Genomic DNA, 16709 nt, shown 5'->3' on the forward strand with positions numbered 1-16709 from the left:
GTATTAAAACAGTACAACAATATTAGTAAACATCAACAACTCAAAAGAGTGAGTGCAAAAGTATATGAATATTTCTTCCACCAATGCAAGCTGCTACAAATGTATTGTTCCGACAGTTGTTTATCTTTTTTAGTATATATATATATATACTTTTTATACAGCCTATGGTCGTATTAAACATTGATATAAAGAAGCAGAAATGATGCAGCTCTTATTTTATTTCCGTCATCATTCAGGTGAATTTAAGTTCCTAATTATCTCCATTAACTTGGACTAATCTACATGAATATAATAATTCCTTTTTAATTTTTTTTCACAATGGGGGGTGCACAGCACTTGTTACTAAATGCATGTATCTAATTAGTCACCTCCAAAGCAATAAAACAAGTCAAAAAGAAGAAAAAGAAATGTATACAACTATCAACTATGTCTCAATTAATATCACAAAGGCCATTTGTTTTTTTCACCATAGAAAAGGGCTTTACTTCTCTACATCACTTTGTTATTTCATTGGAACAAATAAACATTCAACACAACAACCTACAAGAAAAAAAAAATCTAAAAAATGCAGAGGTAAACAAAAACAGGCAAAACCCAACTGTACATGCAACGTTAGCGCTGTTAGCGTAGCACCATCAGGAACCAACAGTCCCAAACGAACAGGCAGTAAGGCGAAGGCATCGAGCGCGTCCCTGCCGGTCTGTCCGTCACGCATGTGTGTGTGTAACTGCACAACATGCAGTGAACAGATGCAGCAGCACAGTGACGTGTGGCCAAGCACCGGGAAACTTACAGTGATTCATACCGAAAACAGCACCATAATAATAACTTTCAATCAAGCTAATATGATCAATTTGAACGACAACAACAAACCACACGGGGGAGCGTTACATCGTAACACCTGAACAATACTGTCAATGTTTTAAGAGACTTTAAAAGCTGTCATCTAAAGAAAGATCAATATTAAGAAATCAAAAGCACAGATATGACATTCATGCAAACGAATGGTTCGTGTCTCACTGAGATTAAAAGGACCACAGTGTTTTTTTGCAACAAAACGTTTTAGAAAAATCTTTCTGTGATTATAGCGGTAACTACCGAAAGCATTCGTTACTGGTTAATCTGACGATTGATTTCTTGAATAATCGATAAATGTTTTTTCACATCACACGGCCAATACCAGCCACAGGACCACAAATGACAATTATTTTAATAATGATCATTCTGAAGAATATTTAGTCCTAATAGTTTATTAATGGTTTGGTTTATGAAATGTCAAAAACTACAGGATAAAGTCGGGATCCACAGGAGGGCAAACTGTTTCCATCAAGTTCAAGGCTCGCTGCTTTGTTTAAAGCCCTTTTGATTACTTAATGTAGAAAAGGTTTCTAATCTTCTTTTTCATAATTTCTCATTTTTTTCCATTATTTTTAGTTTGAATTACAATTCATTACTTTTATTATTTATTTATTGTTTTTACAATTTAATTTTTACAGTTCTCCCTCTTCATTGAGGCTTTTGTTCACATTGCTACCAAAACATAATTATTACTGTTTTTATATAACTTTTAATTATTATCTTGTTCTTACAGTATAAACCTGAGGAAAGATACATCTTGATCTTTTTTCCATGAAAGGATAATAAAAGGTCTTAAACGTTGGTTCTTAAACAAAGCAGCGGGCGTTGGCTATTAATATATTTGCCTTTTTTGGAGGAAATGTGCAAAATCATGATTATGATCCTTTACTGCAAGTTACACGTCTGCTACATCTCGTTTAAGTCAGACCTCTGTAGTCTTGTCCTTATTACAGTATTATTGTGGACACTCAAGTGGAAATATTAATACTCACAATTGGTTGCTCTCAAATAAGTAAGTAGTACATATTTTTGGTATAAATAGCAGATCTTAAAAAAGATACAATGTTAGCACCGATGCAAAATCAATGAGGTCATTTTGGGCAAAATCACTGGTGCACTAAGGCGAGATGAATGTAATTTCAAGCAGATTGAAAAAATTGGCTAGTAAAAACAAAACAATTCACCACAGCTAATGATGAACATGATTAGATCAGACTCAAAATCAATGGTAAGATTATGCAATAAAACAAACATTACAGATCACACTGACAGATTTCCTATTTGTAAATTAAAAACAGGATAAGAAAGTGTTACTACAGATGTTTAACCAGTACATCGGTGTTGAGGTAGAGACCTAAAGCCTGAACCACGAAGCAAGTTCAACAGCTCTCTTTGGCTTCACTGAAGTTGTAGAAATATTAGGAACAACGTACAAATATGAAGACATGTTGTCCAATGATGACAAACAACTCTGAATAGATTATTGAATTAAAATGAGTTAAAGTAAAGCGCTTCCTGCTGCCAAAGCCGAGAATAATCATGATCATTAATTGCAGCTGTCATGGTAGGCAACATGATTCTACTGATCTATAAAATGTCTCTATTGCAACTTTATTGATCATTGCAAATTCCGTGGTTCATGTCAGGATCCTGTAGGAAGGACTCATTTCTTTCCCGTAGCTGATTGGTTAGTAATGGAGCTGTTGGCAGGTTACCATAGTGATCTACCCCAAAAAGAACCAGCTTTGTGATGCTGGAAAACCTGAACTAAGCCCAAAGATAGCTTGTCAACCGTCTGATCTCGCTTCGCGATTCAGGCCAATGTTCCGAGCACAATTATTGTTTGATCACAGCACCATCATCTATCAAAGGAAAAAAAACTAACTGAAAAGTGTCAGTGCCTGCTGCTGATAGTGGATGATGGATGACTGACAATTCACAGGATTAACGAAGCCCGTGAGTAAACACTACACGTCAAAATAGTAAATTCTACAGTAAATTCCTAACATTATATAAAAAGACTGGAGAGTTTGAACGGGCTAGTGATGCAGGGCGGGGCATGATATTAAGGCAGTAGGTTTACCACTGCTGTTCTGTTCACAGTCACTATTCACATTCAAAGTAATCCTTCAGCGGGGCGAAGAGGTGGCGGATAACAGGGACACTCCAGGAGCGACCCAGGACCCTCTGCCTCTGCGCGCGGCCCATGTTGTTCACGTCCGTGTAGTGTTTGGGGAAGCCAAAGATCCTAAAAGAGTCGAGCAGATCGAAAAATGTTGCAAGAAAAAAAAAAAAAATCTACTCATCGAATATTTGATCCAAGATCACAACCGCGAGGTGGCCCACGATAAATATATTTTCCAAAAGGCTTACTGTTCCATCTCGGTGCACCACAGGTAGTCCTCTTTGCCGTTCATGGTGACAGGAAGTGGACCCATCTTTCCCTGCCTTATAGAGTTAGACTTTGTTGTGATGGTGCGGACTTTTTCAAACTGCAGGAAGAGACGACGTATCAGAATCAAGTTGTTTCCAACTTAAATTTAAGACATTTTAAAACCTTTGTAATACCCCACAGAATGCAGATACCCTGGTTATATGGTTGCTTCAACAACAACATAACTAATTTAGTCAGGTTATCATCTATCTTACACACAGCATAATAAATGTTCTACCAATGCTTTGCGTCCGCCTTCCAAACAATCCTGGAGGCCCACTTTGTCATCGAGAGACGTAGCGAGAGGTCTAAAGAGAAACGCAGACAGGTTTGTAAAGTAAACATTTATGTTTTACAGTGTGAGAATATGCATGAATAAAGGGCATATGATTGTGTATTATTAAGTACCTGTTCATGCCAGGGAGATTTCCCCAAAAATAGCGTGCTCTGTGAGCGGGACTAACTTTCACTGCGTCGATCAAAATTGGATTACACTAGGAAAAAAAGGGGAAAAGGCAAATAATGAACAATAAAACTTAAGGAAGTCTGTTTTCCTGCCATTGGGCTGAGAGGGTTATCAAAAATAATCACCTCGAGGAATCTGCATATATCTGATTTATCGTGGGAACTCATGAACACGACGTTCTCAAACAACCAGAAGAAGGGACGGTTGTCGCCCTCCTTCGGCTTCAACAAGGTCAAAAGACGGTAGAACTCAAAGAAGAGCCTTCCGGTGCCCTCTGCAGGACAAACAGAGAGAGAGAAGTCCAGTGAATGTGTGTAGAGGAAGCTGAAAGCTGTATTTGTCCCAGTAGTTCATCAGTAACTGCTACAGAACGCACAGCTACCGACATGCCTTTCACAGAAGTTTGAAAGCTGCATACCAAATAACCCTTTTCGAATAGGGTTGACCATGGACAGGTCGTTACACGGACTGCCTCCAATCAGAAGGTCAAACGGACCCCATTCTGCCACCTGCAACACATAAACACAGAGTTCCTTTTCGTATGGTGTCTTTCGCCTCGACCGTTACTCCGGCTCGTACTCACGTGTTTCCTCGTGATGGTACGAACATCGTTGACGTATTCGATCTTTCCCTCGTGCTTGATCATCCCCACGGCGATTGAATCGTCGCAGATCTCTGAAGCAATGTAGCGCTCAATCTTGAAGCCGAGGTCTTTGAGCACCAGGTAGCCTGTCATGTTGCAACAGTATAGTAGTTAATCATAAGGAAGAACGCACACAGTTTATTCAATGTAAACTCCATAATCGTGCTTTTTATTCAGGTCGCTGTCTGACTGAAGCTTCCAAAGACTCGGTAGTATGAACAAAACATCACAGAGACTAGAGGAACAAGATTGACACATAACATGATAACTAACCCGTTGCAAGGCCGTCAAAAAGCGAGAGCACCCTGATTGGTCGACGCTGGTCAGCAGGGATGGAGGGGTAAACTCTGTGAGGCTCCTGTGAGAAAGAAAACTACTTTCAGTTCCACTGCAGCAATTAGCTAAATAATAGCATTCAGCAAGAGACAGTTGTAATGTACCTAAAACGTGTTAAATCAGCTGGACGTTTATTTTTGTGTCTGTGTAAAAGTGTTAAGAAAGGAAGAGAAATATGAGAAATCTTGACTGGACAAGGACAGCTACCTAAACCTGTCACTATATGTTGTGTTCAATAAGTTAATTAATAATTTCAACATAAAATGTAATGGCATTTATTTTGATAATCGACAGATTTCTAGTCATTTATTAAACAAACACACCTAATATTCTCTGAGAATATTTTGCTGTACATTTTAAACCTGAATATTTCAGTTTTTTAGGCTGTTTCACTCTCAGAAACTGTGATTGTTATTAGTTACGGTTTTATGATACAGTGTTTTATGAACCAAAGCAATTCATTCTGAAAATAATCAGCAGATTCATTGATAATGAAAATCAGGGAGGCAAACGGGTAACGGGCAACAGAACATTGTCCGGATAAAAACCCAGGATTCAAAACAACAAATTAACACTACAACTAAAAGCATAAATGACTTTGTGACGTAGAGAATAAAATGTCATTGGACCAGAACCAACAGAAGAACAAATTACTGTCTTTTTGTTTGGTTCTTGAATTAATATTATTTTTGCGGACATTGTCTTTCCTGTTCAAACAAGCCAACATTTGAACTAGTAATGTGCTGTGAGAGAATAATAACGTGCGGTACGTACAAACGCCATGGCGCTGTTGTTGGCGAAGAAGTCCTGAACCTTGACGCTCCAGTCTGGTCTGAGTTTGAGGTTTCCGACGCACTGTGACGGCTTGCACATGTAGCAGCTCCACGGATCGATATCTTTCAGCGTGTCAAAGGTTCCCGGGCCCACCAGGATTTCCACACAGTCCTTACAGAAACATCTGGGACAGACAGAGAACACATTGAGAATACTATATATATATATATATATATATATATATATATATATATACAAAATATAAAATGCAGATGGCATGAGCAAATGTAGGCAACAAAGAGTGACCAAACGTCATTGAAATATTGAATAAAACCTACATACGGTTACAGTGATGGACAATAGTCACCAATACGACACCTGCACAGTGTTTACCTGCAGCAGCTGGCGTTGCCACACAGAATGACCTCTGAGCCGGCGCAGCACACGGTGCAATACGACTGGTAGCCGTCCTCATCGTAGCGAAACAGCGTCTCTGTGAAGTTCCCCTGCAAGCGGTGACATGGCGGTGACATGGCGGCGACATGGCGGCGGTGCAGCATTTGGGACGTTAATAGTGTTTCGGATGCTTAGACGTTCACTAACTGGAGCAGACCAGATGAATTGTTGGGTTATAAGATTACCTTGCATTTCAGACAAAGACCACCTTCAAACAATGGGTGCCGCACTTCAATCTCAGTTGATCCACAAGCCAAACAAAAATCTGGAATAACATTTTAAAATGAAGAATATTTATATCAAAGACAATTTTAAATCACATCCTGCTTCAGTACGCTCAGACAAAACGTACCTTCAATGTGTTTGCCTTTTTCTTTGACCTTTTCTCTTATTGATTCTGTAAAATAAAATGTTACAAACAAATCACAAATCAGAAAAAATATAACGAGGACATAACATAAACGCCATGACTGAATCTAGTAGGTGATTTTACTTTCATAAGAGTTTGTGTTTGCGGATTAAATGTAATGATCAAAATAATACCTACCTCTGTTGTAGATGATGACGGGTGCGGCCACCTTATTTTTAAAAACATATTTCCTTTTTGCTGGAGGCGGGTTGTCAGACATTGTAGAGTCAGAAGAATCGTGATGTACAGAAGAATCTTGAACAACAAAGACAAGATGCAATCAAGAGTAAATGTCATGAAAGAAATAGTTGTCCAAGTGGAACTGTGAAGAAAAACCGAGAGACGTCTATAAACTGACTTTAGGAGACAAAACGTGACGACTAATTCTAAAATCTTAATACATATAGCAACACTGTCTGTCCAGTGGCCAGTCTACAGTCTACTGAGGCTTTCTGTAAATCCAGTCATTACTAAATAAGTGAATGTTTATAAATGTACACATACCAGGAGGTCCAAATTTTTCAGGTCCGGAAGGCAGAAATCCTCCAGAGGCCCAGTCCAGCATCAGCTTCAGCTCTTTTCCTTTGTTCCCTTCCGCTTCAGCAAAAGACTTCGAACATCGCTCACCTGCCAACTGACGAGTCAGCGCATTCAACAAGTTACATGTGACGTCTTAAATGTTTGCAAAGGGAGACATTGTTACTATTGAGAGAGCAAAATGGCCACTCAGCTGTTTGAAAACAGTTTTTAATAATCTATTCCCACATGATTTAAGAAGCTTTCAGTTCGGTCCTAATCAGTAAACCGTCTGATTGCATCCAATTTAAAGTTATTGAATACATAGAGAGCTGCTGTAGAAAACAGCTCTGTTAGTTGTCACTTGTTTGATAAAGCTGCATTTTGCTTTTAACAGAAATAATAACAATAGTTAGATAGATGAAAACAGATGAAATAATAAAAAGAGTGGAATGGTATTGAATATATTGTAAAGTTTCAAATACTAAATAATAATAACTAATAAATCTGTTATTATACTAAACTCCTCTTATTAAACTGATTAAACCCACTAAAGACAGGAGACTGAATCTGGGAATAGTTTTACCACAATCACAAGGACACACTTTGAAAAATGACCACTGTGATATTAATGACATGAGCTGTCTGCTTCTAGATACGCACATTACAGGACCAATCACAGGCCACTTAGTCGTAGTTTCCTAAGTTTGAACACATGTTGATGAGATACAACATTGTGTAACCTACTGAAAAGTGACATTGGAGGATGTGCACAGATTTGAATCTGCTTTAAAACACAGGATGTGGCACAAAATGTTTTGATTTTTCTGACATTTTTAGTTTCTTACCTCAAGGATCTGGAAGATGGCTTCCTTGTAGACGGGCAAGCTGGCATAGGAATTTTTACAGAAGCACTTAGTGAAGTTCCTAAATGTCAACAGACTCTCCGTATAGATCTGGAACAGAACGCGATGACAATGTTAAAAGTCCATTCAACACGTGTTTCCCGCATCTCGAGCACACCAACTTCTTACCTCTGAGAACATCCCGTCTCCGAACCACTCCACCCTGCGCATCCCATGGGGAGCTGACTTGGTTTTCCAAGACATCACCATCCCAGGCCACCAGGAAAAGCCTTTCACTTTCCCCCACACCAGCTCCCCTGTTGGGAACCCTTTGCCATCCTGCAGATGTAAAAAAAAAAAAAAAAAACACACAGATAATCCATCCATCCATTTTCAATACCGCTTATCCTCATTAGGGTCGCGGGGGCGCTGGAGCCTATCCCAGCTGACATAGGGCGAAGGCAGGGGACACCCTGGACAGGCCGCCAGTCCATCGAGGGCACATGTAGGGACATACAACCATTCACTCTCACATTCACACCTATGGGCAATTTAGAGATCAATTAACCTGCAGCATGTCTTTGGACTGTGGGAGGAAGCCGGAGAGCCCGGAGAGAACCCACGCTGCCACGGGGAGAACATGCAAACTCCACACAGAAGGACCGCTCCGACCGGGAATTGAACCCGCGGCCCTCTTGCTGTGAGGCGCTAGCCACTACACCACCGTGCAGCCCCCACACAGATAATTTAACAGATATTTGCTATGACATCATGTTTGATCGGCAGGGTGAGGACAACTGTATTGCGGGCTTTCTCTTGTAACTGTTTGATTACCTGGTAGGCCAGTGTCCGTCGTCCTCTCGGTGTGGGTTTATTGAGGGGGGATGCCTCTTCTGCCTGAGAGTCAAACACATTTAAAACAGAGTCAAACATTTTTACCCAAAGAGGCCCACCTGGACGCGTCTTTTGTCTTTTAAGGGGGTGCCGGGGGATCTTTAGGGGGCGATAGCAGGTCAACAGTATCTGCCACATCGATGTGGTCTACATCACCTGAAAACTGGGAAACCTGAAGTTGAATTTGAGATGTGTGTGTCATGTTATCATAAACCAGAAAGTGTAAAAGGGACTTGGAACAGAATGATAGAAGTATATGATGTCCATCCAATGCATTATGGCTCATAAATCGTGGTGATCGTGATGGTGATACCTTTACATACAATTGCAGATTTATGAAATGAAAACATTTTGTTACCACTCAAGAGTTGACACAAATATAAAAAATACCACCAAAATACCACATTACGACACCAAGGCCCTGAGGAACACCATAGGAACGTTAAAGCTGTGATTTTGTATCAAAAACGTTTGGCATTTTTGGTTTGCATTGTTCGCCAATTGGATGGCAAGCTCCTCAGATATTCAGATATCTTGAGGTTAAGTCGACGGACCCCTCCGAAAATTGCCTTGCCAGTTGTCCTTCACCAAATCTTTGCCTAACTTTGGAGCGTTGGGGTGGATCATGACGTCTAGTTTCATATGATACCATTATCTTCATTCACTTATGATACCAGTATCTCCACAAAACTGAGGCAGCTACAGCTGCAATTAATGGTCAGAAGTTCAAAATGTACTTTTAATGTATATTTAATTTTAGGGTGACGTGGAGGAAAGAAGCAAGGTAACCCTGCATCAATGTTAAGATATGAACATTTGTTTTGTTCACAGCAGCATCATGTACTGAAATATAATGAGTAATCAAACTGGTCAAATCCAATAATAAAGGAGAGTGATGTTTGACATCACTGTGTTTGCGATGTCTGTCATCGCACAGAACAGGTGTGCTTTCGTTTGATGTTAAATGTAACATAACGTGTAACAATATGTGCATTTTAAGGTTCCCTGTGGTGTTTTAGATCTCTGGTAGCCATATTCAAAAGGACTCAGATTTGACCAAACGTAATCACGAAATCAGATGCTAATTTCTTTCTTTTGTTCTAATGGCAGAGAGGCCTGTCGTGGCCCAGTGGTATTCTGGTAGTATACTTGAGGACACCTACCACCTCCTCTTGGGACTCCAGACCCTTTTTGCTGTCCTTATCAACACCTTCGGGGATGGACCGGGTTCTAGCACCAGCCTGAAACACTGTACGGGCCTGTGGCTTCTGGCGCAGGATGTTCTCCCGGCCATAACCTCCCCTAACATCCATCTGAGAGACAACACAAATATCATGCACATGCAATTGTACACTAAAACACACACACATGCACACACTTTCATATAGGTGCAGACTGCACTTCACATCACACGAGTGATTATGTTGGCCATAATGGAGGTTAGTAAAGGGCAAATGGATGGTTAGTATAAGAGGGGAAAAACTGCCAGATATGATGCAGCAAAAAATACATGTTTCTGTGTTGTCCCTGTGTCAGGGTAGTTGTGAGTGTATAGCTGAAGGTTTTTATGGTCCAATAATCAACAAGTCCTATTTTTCATTAAAGATCCGGATTTATAAACCTGTTCTTTTCTAAAAAATGTGTTACCTCTTTCCACGTGGCGCCATTCTCTACAGGCGTGCAGGCTTTTTCTATGGAACGAAATAGAAAGTATTTTAGTACGTTTTCGTGTCGAGTTCATTACAAAATGTATGTCTGCATCCTGACATGTTAATACCGGAAATCTGAAGGATTACAGAATCCTGAACCTGATGCTCATTACAAAAATACTCCGAAAATAAAAAGACTTGTCAGAATGCCTCCGTGGGGTTTTCCTTTACTTACGATGTATCTTTGTGAGACGAACTTCACAATGCTTCACTGACGCAGTAAGGCCATTCAGGTCTAGAAAATCAGATATAAATGTTAACGACATGTGGGATCAACTGCATTGACATCTTAGTAAACTTCAACACATAACCTGTCCATCATGCAAAATCATTGTCATCATTCCATGATAAGTTGATTATTTATCGGATTGTTGAATCAAGTTAGATGCAAATTTCACTTTGCCCGATGGAATATCTTTCATCTTACCTTCAGTGTGACCTGTGGTGTCTTTGCTGCTAGTGTTGTCAGAGAGAACGCTGTCAGACATGAGGTCACACTGGCTCTCTGTAAAGGCCTCATTCTCAGAAAACATTGCAGCATCAGTATTCTCCAGGGCCTGCGACGGGAAATACAGCAAGTGCACAGAATTCATTATAATAAAGATGTGAAAAATAAACACAGACTAAAGATGTTGATACAGCGCCCCTATTTACATACCTGAGTAAAAACCTGCTGAGCCTCTAGGGGAGGACAGGGGAGAGACAACAGGGTCAGGACAAGCTTTCTGAAGATGGATGGCGGATTGAGTTCCTTCAGTACGCGAGCCCAGTGCTTCTCCAGTGAACTCCCTTCTGAGTTGTCTTTCGCTCCCTCCTCCGCTTGCTGATACTCAAGGAATTCACTTGTGAGCCGTTTGACCTCCTCAGGGGAGGTGCAGATTTCCAGCTTGGTCCCAAGCTCCTCTACCACTTTCCCAGTCACCTTCTCTCTGCTCTGGGGGTTCAGCAGCTGAGCTATGCTACGTAGCACCTCATCACTTAGAGGCAGATTCTTTGCAATGCAACCTGTCAGTGCGATGTAGAAAGACAACGCCTCCTCTTTTAATAGCGGCAGTGCATCTGGAGCCACAGACTCATTCAGGAAGCCTTCCACAGCTTTCCCAACCAGACTGAATTCGGGGCTCGACAGGTAGTATTTATTTTTCTTAAGGATTTGGGCATCGCGTTCTTTGAGGAAGCGAGCAGCAGCTTTAGGTTGAAGGAAGTAGGAGGTGTAGGTGGACAGCAGGCGACTGCCCTCTTCTAGGATTAGCAGCATATCACCTCGGGCAGCTCCCTCCAGGGTCTGCAAATGCCTTTGGAAACTGTGCAGAGGCTTCAAGGCCTGCTCCAGGAACATAAATGTTCCCCTGACTTTGGGATCCTGCAGCTGTGAGCAGATTAAGTTGGCTTTCTTATCGCTCTTGTCGCAAGACTTGAAGTAAATTATGAGATCTGTCCATAGCTCCAAGGTTTTTGTGACCAACAGGCAGAATTTAAGGCAGCTGTCGAGGAGATGAAGTGATGGACTATCCGCACCGGTTTCTGAGCCAAAAAGAGCTGTGAGGTTGTAATTCTTGGTAGCGCAGGAGGAGTAGTGAGCATGGATATCTACCATCAACTCTTGAACCTGATTTGAGAGTGTCTTAATCCCAGCATGGCAAGCAGCATCAGCGATAGCATATAGCCCTCCTAAGGCTAGTATGTTCGGGTTAAGTTCCCTGAGCTGCAAGCAGATCTTCTTTGAGGCCGCACCATTACCATCAGAATAAACAGCGGCAAGATTATCTGTTTGTAACCCAAATTTCTTCACGGTCTCCACCACTGCTGCCGCTTTTTGATCTTCTGCGCCCTCCACTGACTGAAGAGCATCCAGAAATTGGATGCAGTGCCTGGAGGTTTTGACATCAAAAAACCCAACAAGGACCACAGAGACAGTGTCATCTTTTCCCAGTGAACACCCTCCGTAAATGTAGATGCAGTACGGAGTGTGTTGGCAAACCGATGTAACATCGTTGGGATACCGCAATCCCAGTTTACTTCGTGCAAAATGTCGAGAATCATGTTCACCGTCAGCAGAGCCAGTGTAGCAGTGCTTGTGAATAAACCGGATGGCTGCGTCGCTACAGGGCAGCGGTTCAGAGCGAGCGCTTTTCAGGACAGCATCGTTGTGTATTCGAGCCCTTTTAATGTGTTTATTCGTGTCCGTGTGTCGCTTGAGTTCAACGAGGCCTTTGTTAAATGTCTTCAGGTTTCTGTTGCAGGAGCGGCAGAAGGTGTATTCCTCTCCGAGAGCACTCTGGTCAGCCCAGTCGAAGCTAGCCTTCCACCTTTCAGTGAAAGGGAAAGCGTTCATCTTTACGGTGCCCGCGTCCTCCGTTTCTGAATCCAAATTAGATTTGTCTGAGAAAGTACGAGAATAAAAATGATTACGGCACACTTACTGTAAATCTGATGAACGAAACACTGTTTATTATTTATTATTATTACAGTGAAAAAGATGTTACGTTACCTCTATGCACTTTGTGAGGTACCACAATAGGGCTGATATCCTGGCCGTCCCGAGCTTTCACGGGGTCGTATCCCTCATTTTTCCCATTCACCACGTAGAAAGCTTTGAACCACTTCAGGACCTCAAAGTTCATTTTGGAATTCCCTTGTATGAGCTCCTCCACTGGAATAGCCTAAACCAAGACAAAGAAGACATGACAACATTTTGTAAATTAATCTCACTTCCATATTGATTACCAAGAATATACTTTAACCTTTTGGAAAACACACGTCTTCTTACTGAGGGAAAGATGATTAGATCGATACCGCTCTCGTATCTCTACACTTAAAATAACGGTAGAGAGATCATGTGTCTAACCAAGCTTAGCATAACGACTTTACACAGTAGGAAACTGCTCGCCTTTCTCTGTCATATGTCAACAAATCTGCCTACCAGCACCTACCAGTTGTAATGCTACTCTACGAGAGAAAAAGTGCATACCTTTGTGATACCGCTCTTGCTGAAGGCCTCGTGTAGGAGACTGAAGTTGTGCTTACAGTCATCCTCACCTTGTGCATCAAGCTTCACCTTGGTCATGTCAATGGAGCCAGGAATAACCCAGTCCATGATTTGACAGTGACATGCACCTGTGGGATCATACACACAACACACATGAAGACAGTACAGAAAGTGGTGTCTACGCAAATTAATACTCTTTTTGCTGTTTTTCCAATTGTAGTGAGGATATTACACCCGAGCTGTGAGCAACCATGACCATTCAAGCAACACAACATGACCCCTGAGCTGTTTCCTATAGCTACTTCACAATAAATTCCCTCAAAACTTTGAATGTGAACCAGAACCAGCAGCATGAGATTGCAAATCGGCTGTAAACCAACCACATATCAGTGAAATAGGGTTGATTTATAAAAGCATGTATACAGACATGTAAATGTCAAACTGAACTCCAAACCAAAACGATGCAGATACAAGTTAAAGAAGTGCTGCTGTACGGTTGTTTTGTGTTGTATATCGGCTCATACTAATGACTCACCTGAACCTATCTCCCGCACATCTTTGAAGTTTGTCTTCAGCAGGTTGTTGATCCAGGACAACAAATTAAAGCGGCTGCTTTTATCCGGGATGGAGTCTGGAGACACGACCACCGCACTCGCCATTTTGCTGCTCTCTAAAAAAGAAAATCACAACATTTATACATTTACTGTCGGGAAGCTGGTGGTCCACTAATTGCAGCGCTTGATTCCGATTATTGCTGTTAACGATGTCTGTTAAGGTCTCCATGTTTGGTTTTATCATTAGGCCATTTCATATCTCAAATAATGAGATATATCACAATATAGCATGTTTTTTTGGTAATTAAAAAAAGTAATGGTTTATATGAAAAAACACATGGTTTTTGATACCTTTGTGTGAATGAAATACATGACAAATGAAAAGTACAAAATAATAAAATGTTCTGGAAAACCTGAGTTGGTATATGCTCGTTATTATCATTTTACAATACATAAGTAATTGTGTATCACAATACACAATATGATTCCATTGAAAGACAGTATGTTATCATATTAAATTATCGCCCTGCCTTAAACCACCACACCCAACTTCATTCACTTCCTGCAACTCCTTCTTAGACACTGCCAGAAGGCAAGGCAAGTTTATTTATAGAGCACAATTCGTACACAATGCAATTCAAAGTGCTTTACAGCTACATACAATTAGAAAAAGGCAAATAAAATCATTCCATAAAAACATTAAAATAATCATTAATTAATTATATTAAAAGCAGAGGGTTATAAGAGCTTCAGTCCCTTTGCCATCCAAAGTGTAGAACTATGTGTTAACCTTTGTGAGTTCAAATAAGATGAGATAAGACTGTATTTATCCTGAGTGTAATTGCTGCGCACAATACAAAGTGGGAAGAGTAGAATAACAGAGAACAATAACATGTTCTTTTGTATTGCGTTCATATGTTTAGTCTAAATGCCAAAATTGGGGATGCACTAAGTGGCACAGAGAGAAAAATACCAAATTTACTTCATCAATTCAATAATATTGTTTGCCAATAGTGTTATTTGTAATAATATATTTACTTGCAACACAGCTTTTTATGTTTAAATGTTCCGTGACCCCCTCACCACCATCATTGTGCAACTATATCATTCATAGAATACTGAATGACATGCATCATTGGTGGAACGAGCTCCCCATTGACATCAGGACAGCAGAAAGTCTCTACATCTTCCGTCGCAAACTAAAATCACATCTTTTTCGACTATACCCTTGAATAGGGAAGGTAGAGCCGTAGTAGCACTTTAGTGGCACTTAAATGTCTCTTACTGACAGCACTTTGTAGTTTGGCACTTTAGTAGCACTTAAATGGCTCTTACGGATAGCACTTTGTAGTTTAACATTATTGAAGAAATTGTACTTGCTTGATTCTTGTTGTTCTGAGTTTGGACTCATTTAATGCACTTATTGTAAGTCGCTTTGGATAAAAGCGTCAGCTAAATGACATGTAATGTAATGTAATGTAACATGCTTTTTTCAGTGATGCACGCTCTTCCCAATATTCAAAATATAATGTTCATATTGTTATTCAACAGAAAAAACATGGCTGTCAGCAATGCCAAAGCTGCTGTTTACTCCTACCCCATGGCATACTTCCAGGGGTGGGGGTCAGTGGTGAGACTGGGTCAGGGGGTGGTTCTAATCCCTTATTGTGTAACAAAGACTGGGTGCTTTCTATCAAATAATCTTCACATTTGCGTCTTTGGGTTGAATCTGACGTGTTCATCGAGCTGATCTGTAGCGAGCTACTCCAGGACACTCGAGCCACGCTGCTGCTGCCGTTTCTCCTCCCCTTCCTCCTTAATGTATAGACATCGTAAACGAAATCTCGCGTTGTCCATTTTTTTTTTTGCCGCGAACGCCCCCCCCCCCAGTGTATAACTTTCACTGACAAGGAAGCTTCAGCTTTAACACGAGAGTCCTGCTACTTTATTTAGTTGCAGGCGTGAAGAAGAAAAAAACAAAAAAAACACAACGCAACCAAAAGTTACAACCGCGCCGACCGGCATGTTTATTTCTACAGTCAGTGTCACATTACATGCGTGGTGCAGATGCTGCTGCCTGGTTCCACATCGGGGCAGGGATCTAGTTAAAACGCCGTCAACGTTGCGTTTTAAGCGAGTAGCTGAAAGTGACGGGAGAAAGTAGTAACAACTGAGTATCCGCGCATACGCACGTTATTACAGCAACCGGCACCATTAAACTAATGAAAGACAATTGCATTATTTATTATTAAGTCCAAAAAAACAACCCCGGCTAGCGATCCAATATGTTATCGCCGTGTGTTTTTTTTATCAGTCGGTCTTTGTGTTGAGAGCCTGCAGAATGTTTGATTTGCAACACACCGGGACAATAAAGACTGTAACAGGACCCTGGGCATATTCATCTGCAAACCGCCTCTATAGGAGAAAGTCTCAGTAGAATATAATCTTCTGGCTGTGCATATAGACATTAGTGAGAGGGGTAGCTTACCTCGCTGGTTCCCTTATTGAAATAGATGTGTCTCCTTACTATTAGCTTCCCCCACATTTTACGGTGGGCAGACCGGCACTTGTGACGTCCGCATGAGCCGAGATGAGCCATTGGACGAGCTGTGCAGGAGGTTGTCCCGTCCGCCGCCTCCACGAGTAATGTGGCGATTAAAACTGCCCTGGGATTACGGGACCGACATCCCTCAACGTGAACGCAGGCTGCTCAATTGTTAGCACGATGAAAAAAGTATTGCGCAGAAAAGATACATGTTGCCTAGTTTCAGTTGATCGGGAGAAAAATATGTCTGCTCACAAAGGCCAACTGAGTAAAATATACTC

At 41.0% G+C, this 16709-nt stretch overlaps 1 protein-coding gene across 1 annotated transcript; it reads right to left on the reverse strand.

The window, feature by feature from the left end:
- Nucleotides 1-1234: 1234 nt before the first annotated feature.
- Nucleotides 1235-16443, reverse strand: dnmt3ba (DNA (cytosine-5-)-methyltransferase 3 beta, duplicate a). The gene is made up of 26 exons (XM_034537045.1): nucleotides 16372-16443; nucleotides 13865-13999; nucleotides 13312-13457; nucleotides 12832-13003; nucleotides 10999-12722; nucleotides 10768-10897; nucleotides 10516-10575; nucleotides 10279-10322; nucleotides 9795-9944; nucleotides 8572-8634; nucleotides 7927-8076; nucleotides 7741-7848; nucleotides 6881-7010; nucleotides 6515-6631; nucleotides 6320-6364; nucleotides 6153-6232; nucleotides 5905-6017; nucleotides 5512-5695; nucleotides 4675-4759; nucleotides 4342-4487; nucleotides 4177-4267; nucleotides 3884-4032; nucleotides 3701-3786; nucleotides 3531-3600; nucleotides 3232-3350; nucleotides 1235-3106 (listed from the first exon to the last, which is right to left on the reverse strand). Exons 2-26 carry the CDS (start codon nucleotides 13986-13988, stop codon nucleotides 2965-2967), a joined length of 4428 nt encoding a protein of 1475 aa, XP_034392936.1. The 5' UTR covers nucleotides 13989-13999; nucleotides 16372-16443; the 3' UTR covers nucleotides 1235-2964.
- Nucleotides 16444-16709: the final 266 nt, after the last annotated feature.

The sequence above is a fragment of the Cyclopterus lumpus genome, chromosome 7, assembly GCF_009769545.1.
Source record: "Cyclopterus lumpus isolate fCycLum1 chromosome 7, fCycLum1.pri, whole genome shotgun sequence".
NCBI lineage: Eukaryota > Metazoa > Chordata > Actinopteri > Perciformes > Cyclopteridae > Cyclopterus > Cyclopterus lumpus.

Bases quoted from the DNA above. Each gene is read 5' to 3' on its own strand.
- dnmt3ba (XM_034537045.1), bottom strand. From the start codon at position 13,988: ATGGCGAGTGCGGTGGTCGTGTCTCCAGACTCCATCCCGGATAAAAGC. The intron at 9,945-10,278 runs GTAACACATTTT...GTTGTCTCTCAG, and splicing joins ATGGCGCCACGTGGAAAGAG to ATGGATGTTAGGGGAGGTTA. The intron at 6,365-6,514 runs GTAGGTATTATT...TTTATTTTACAG, and splicing joins CGTCATCATCTACAACAGAG to AATCAATAAGAGAAAAGGTC.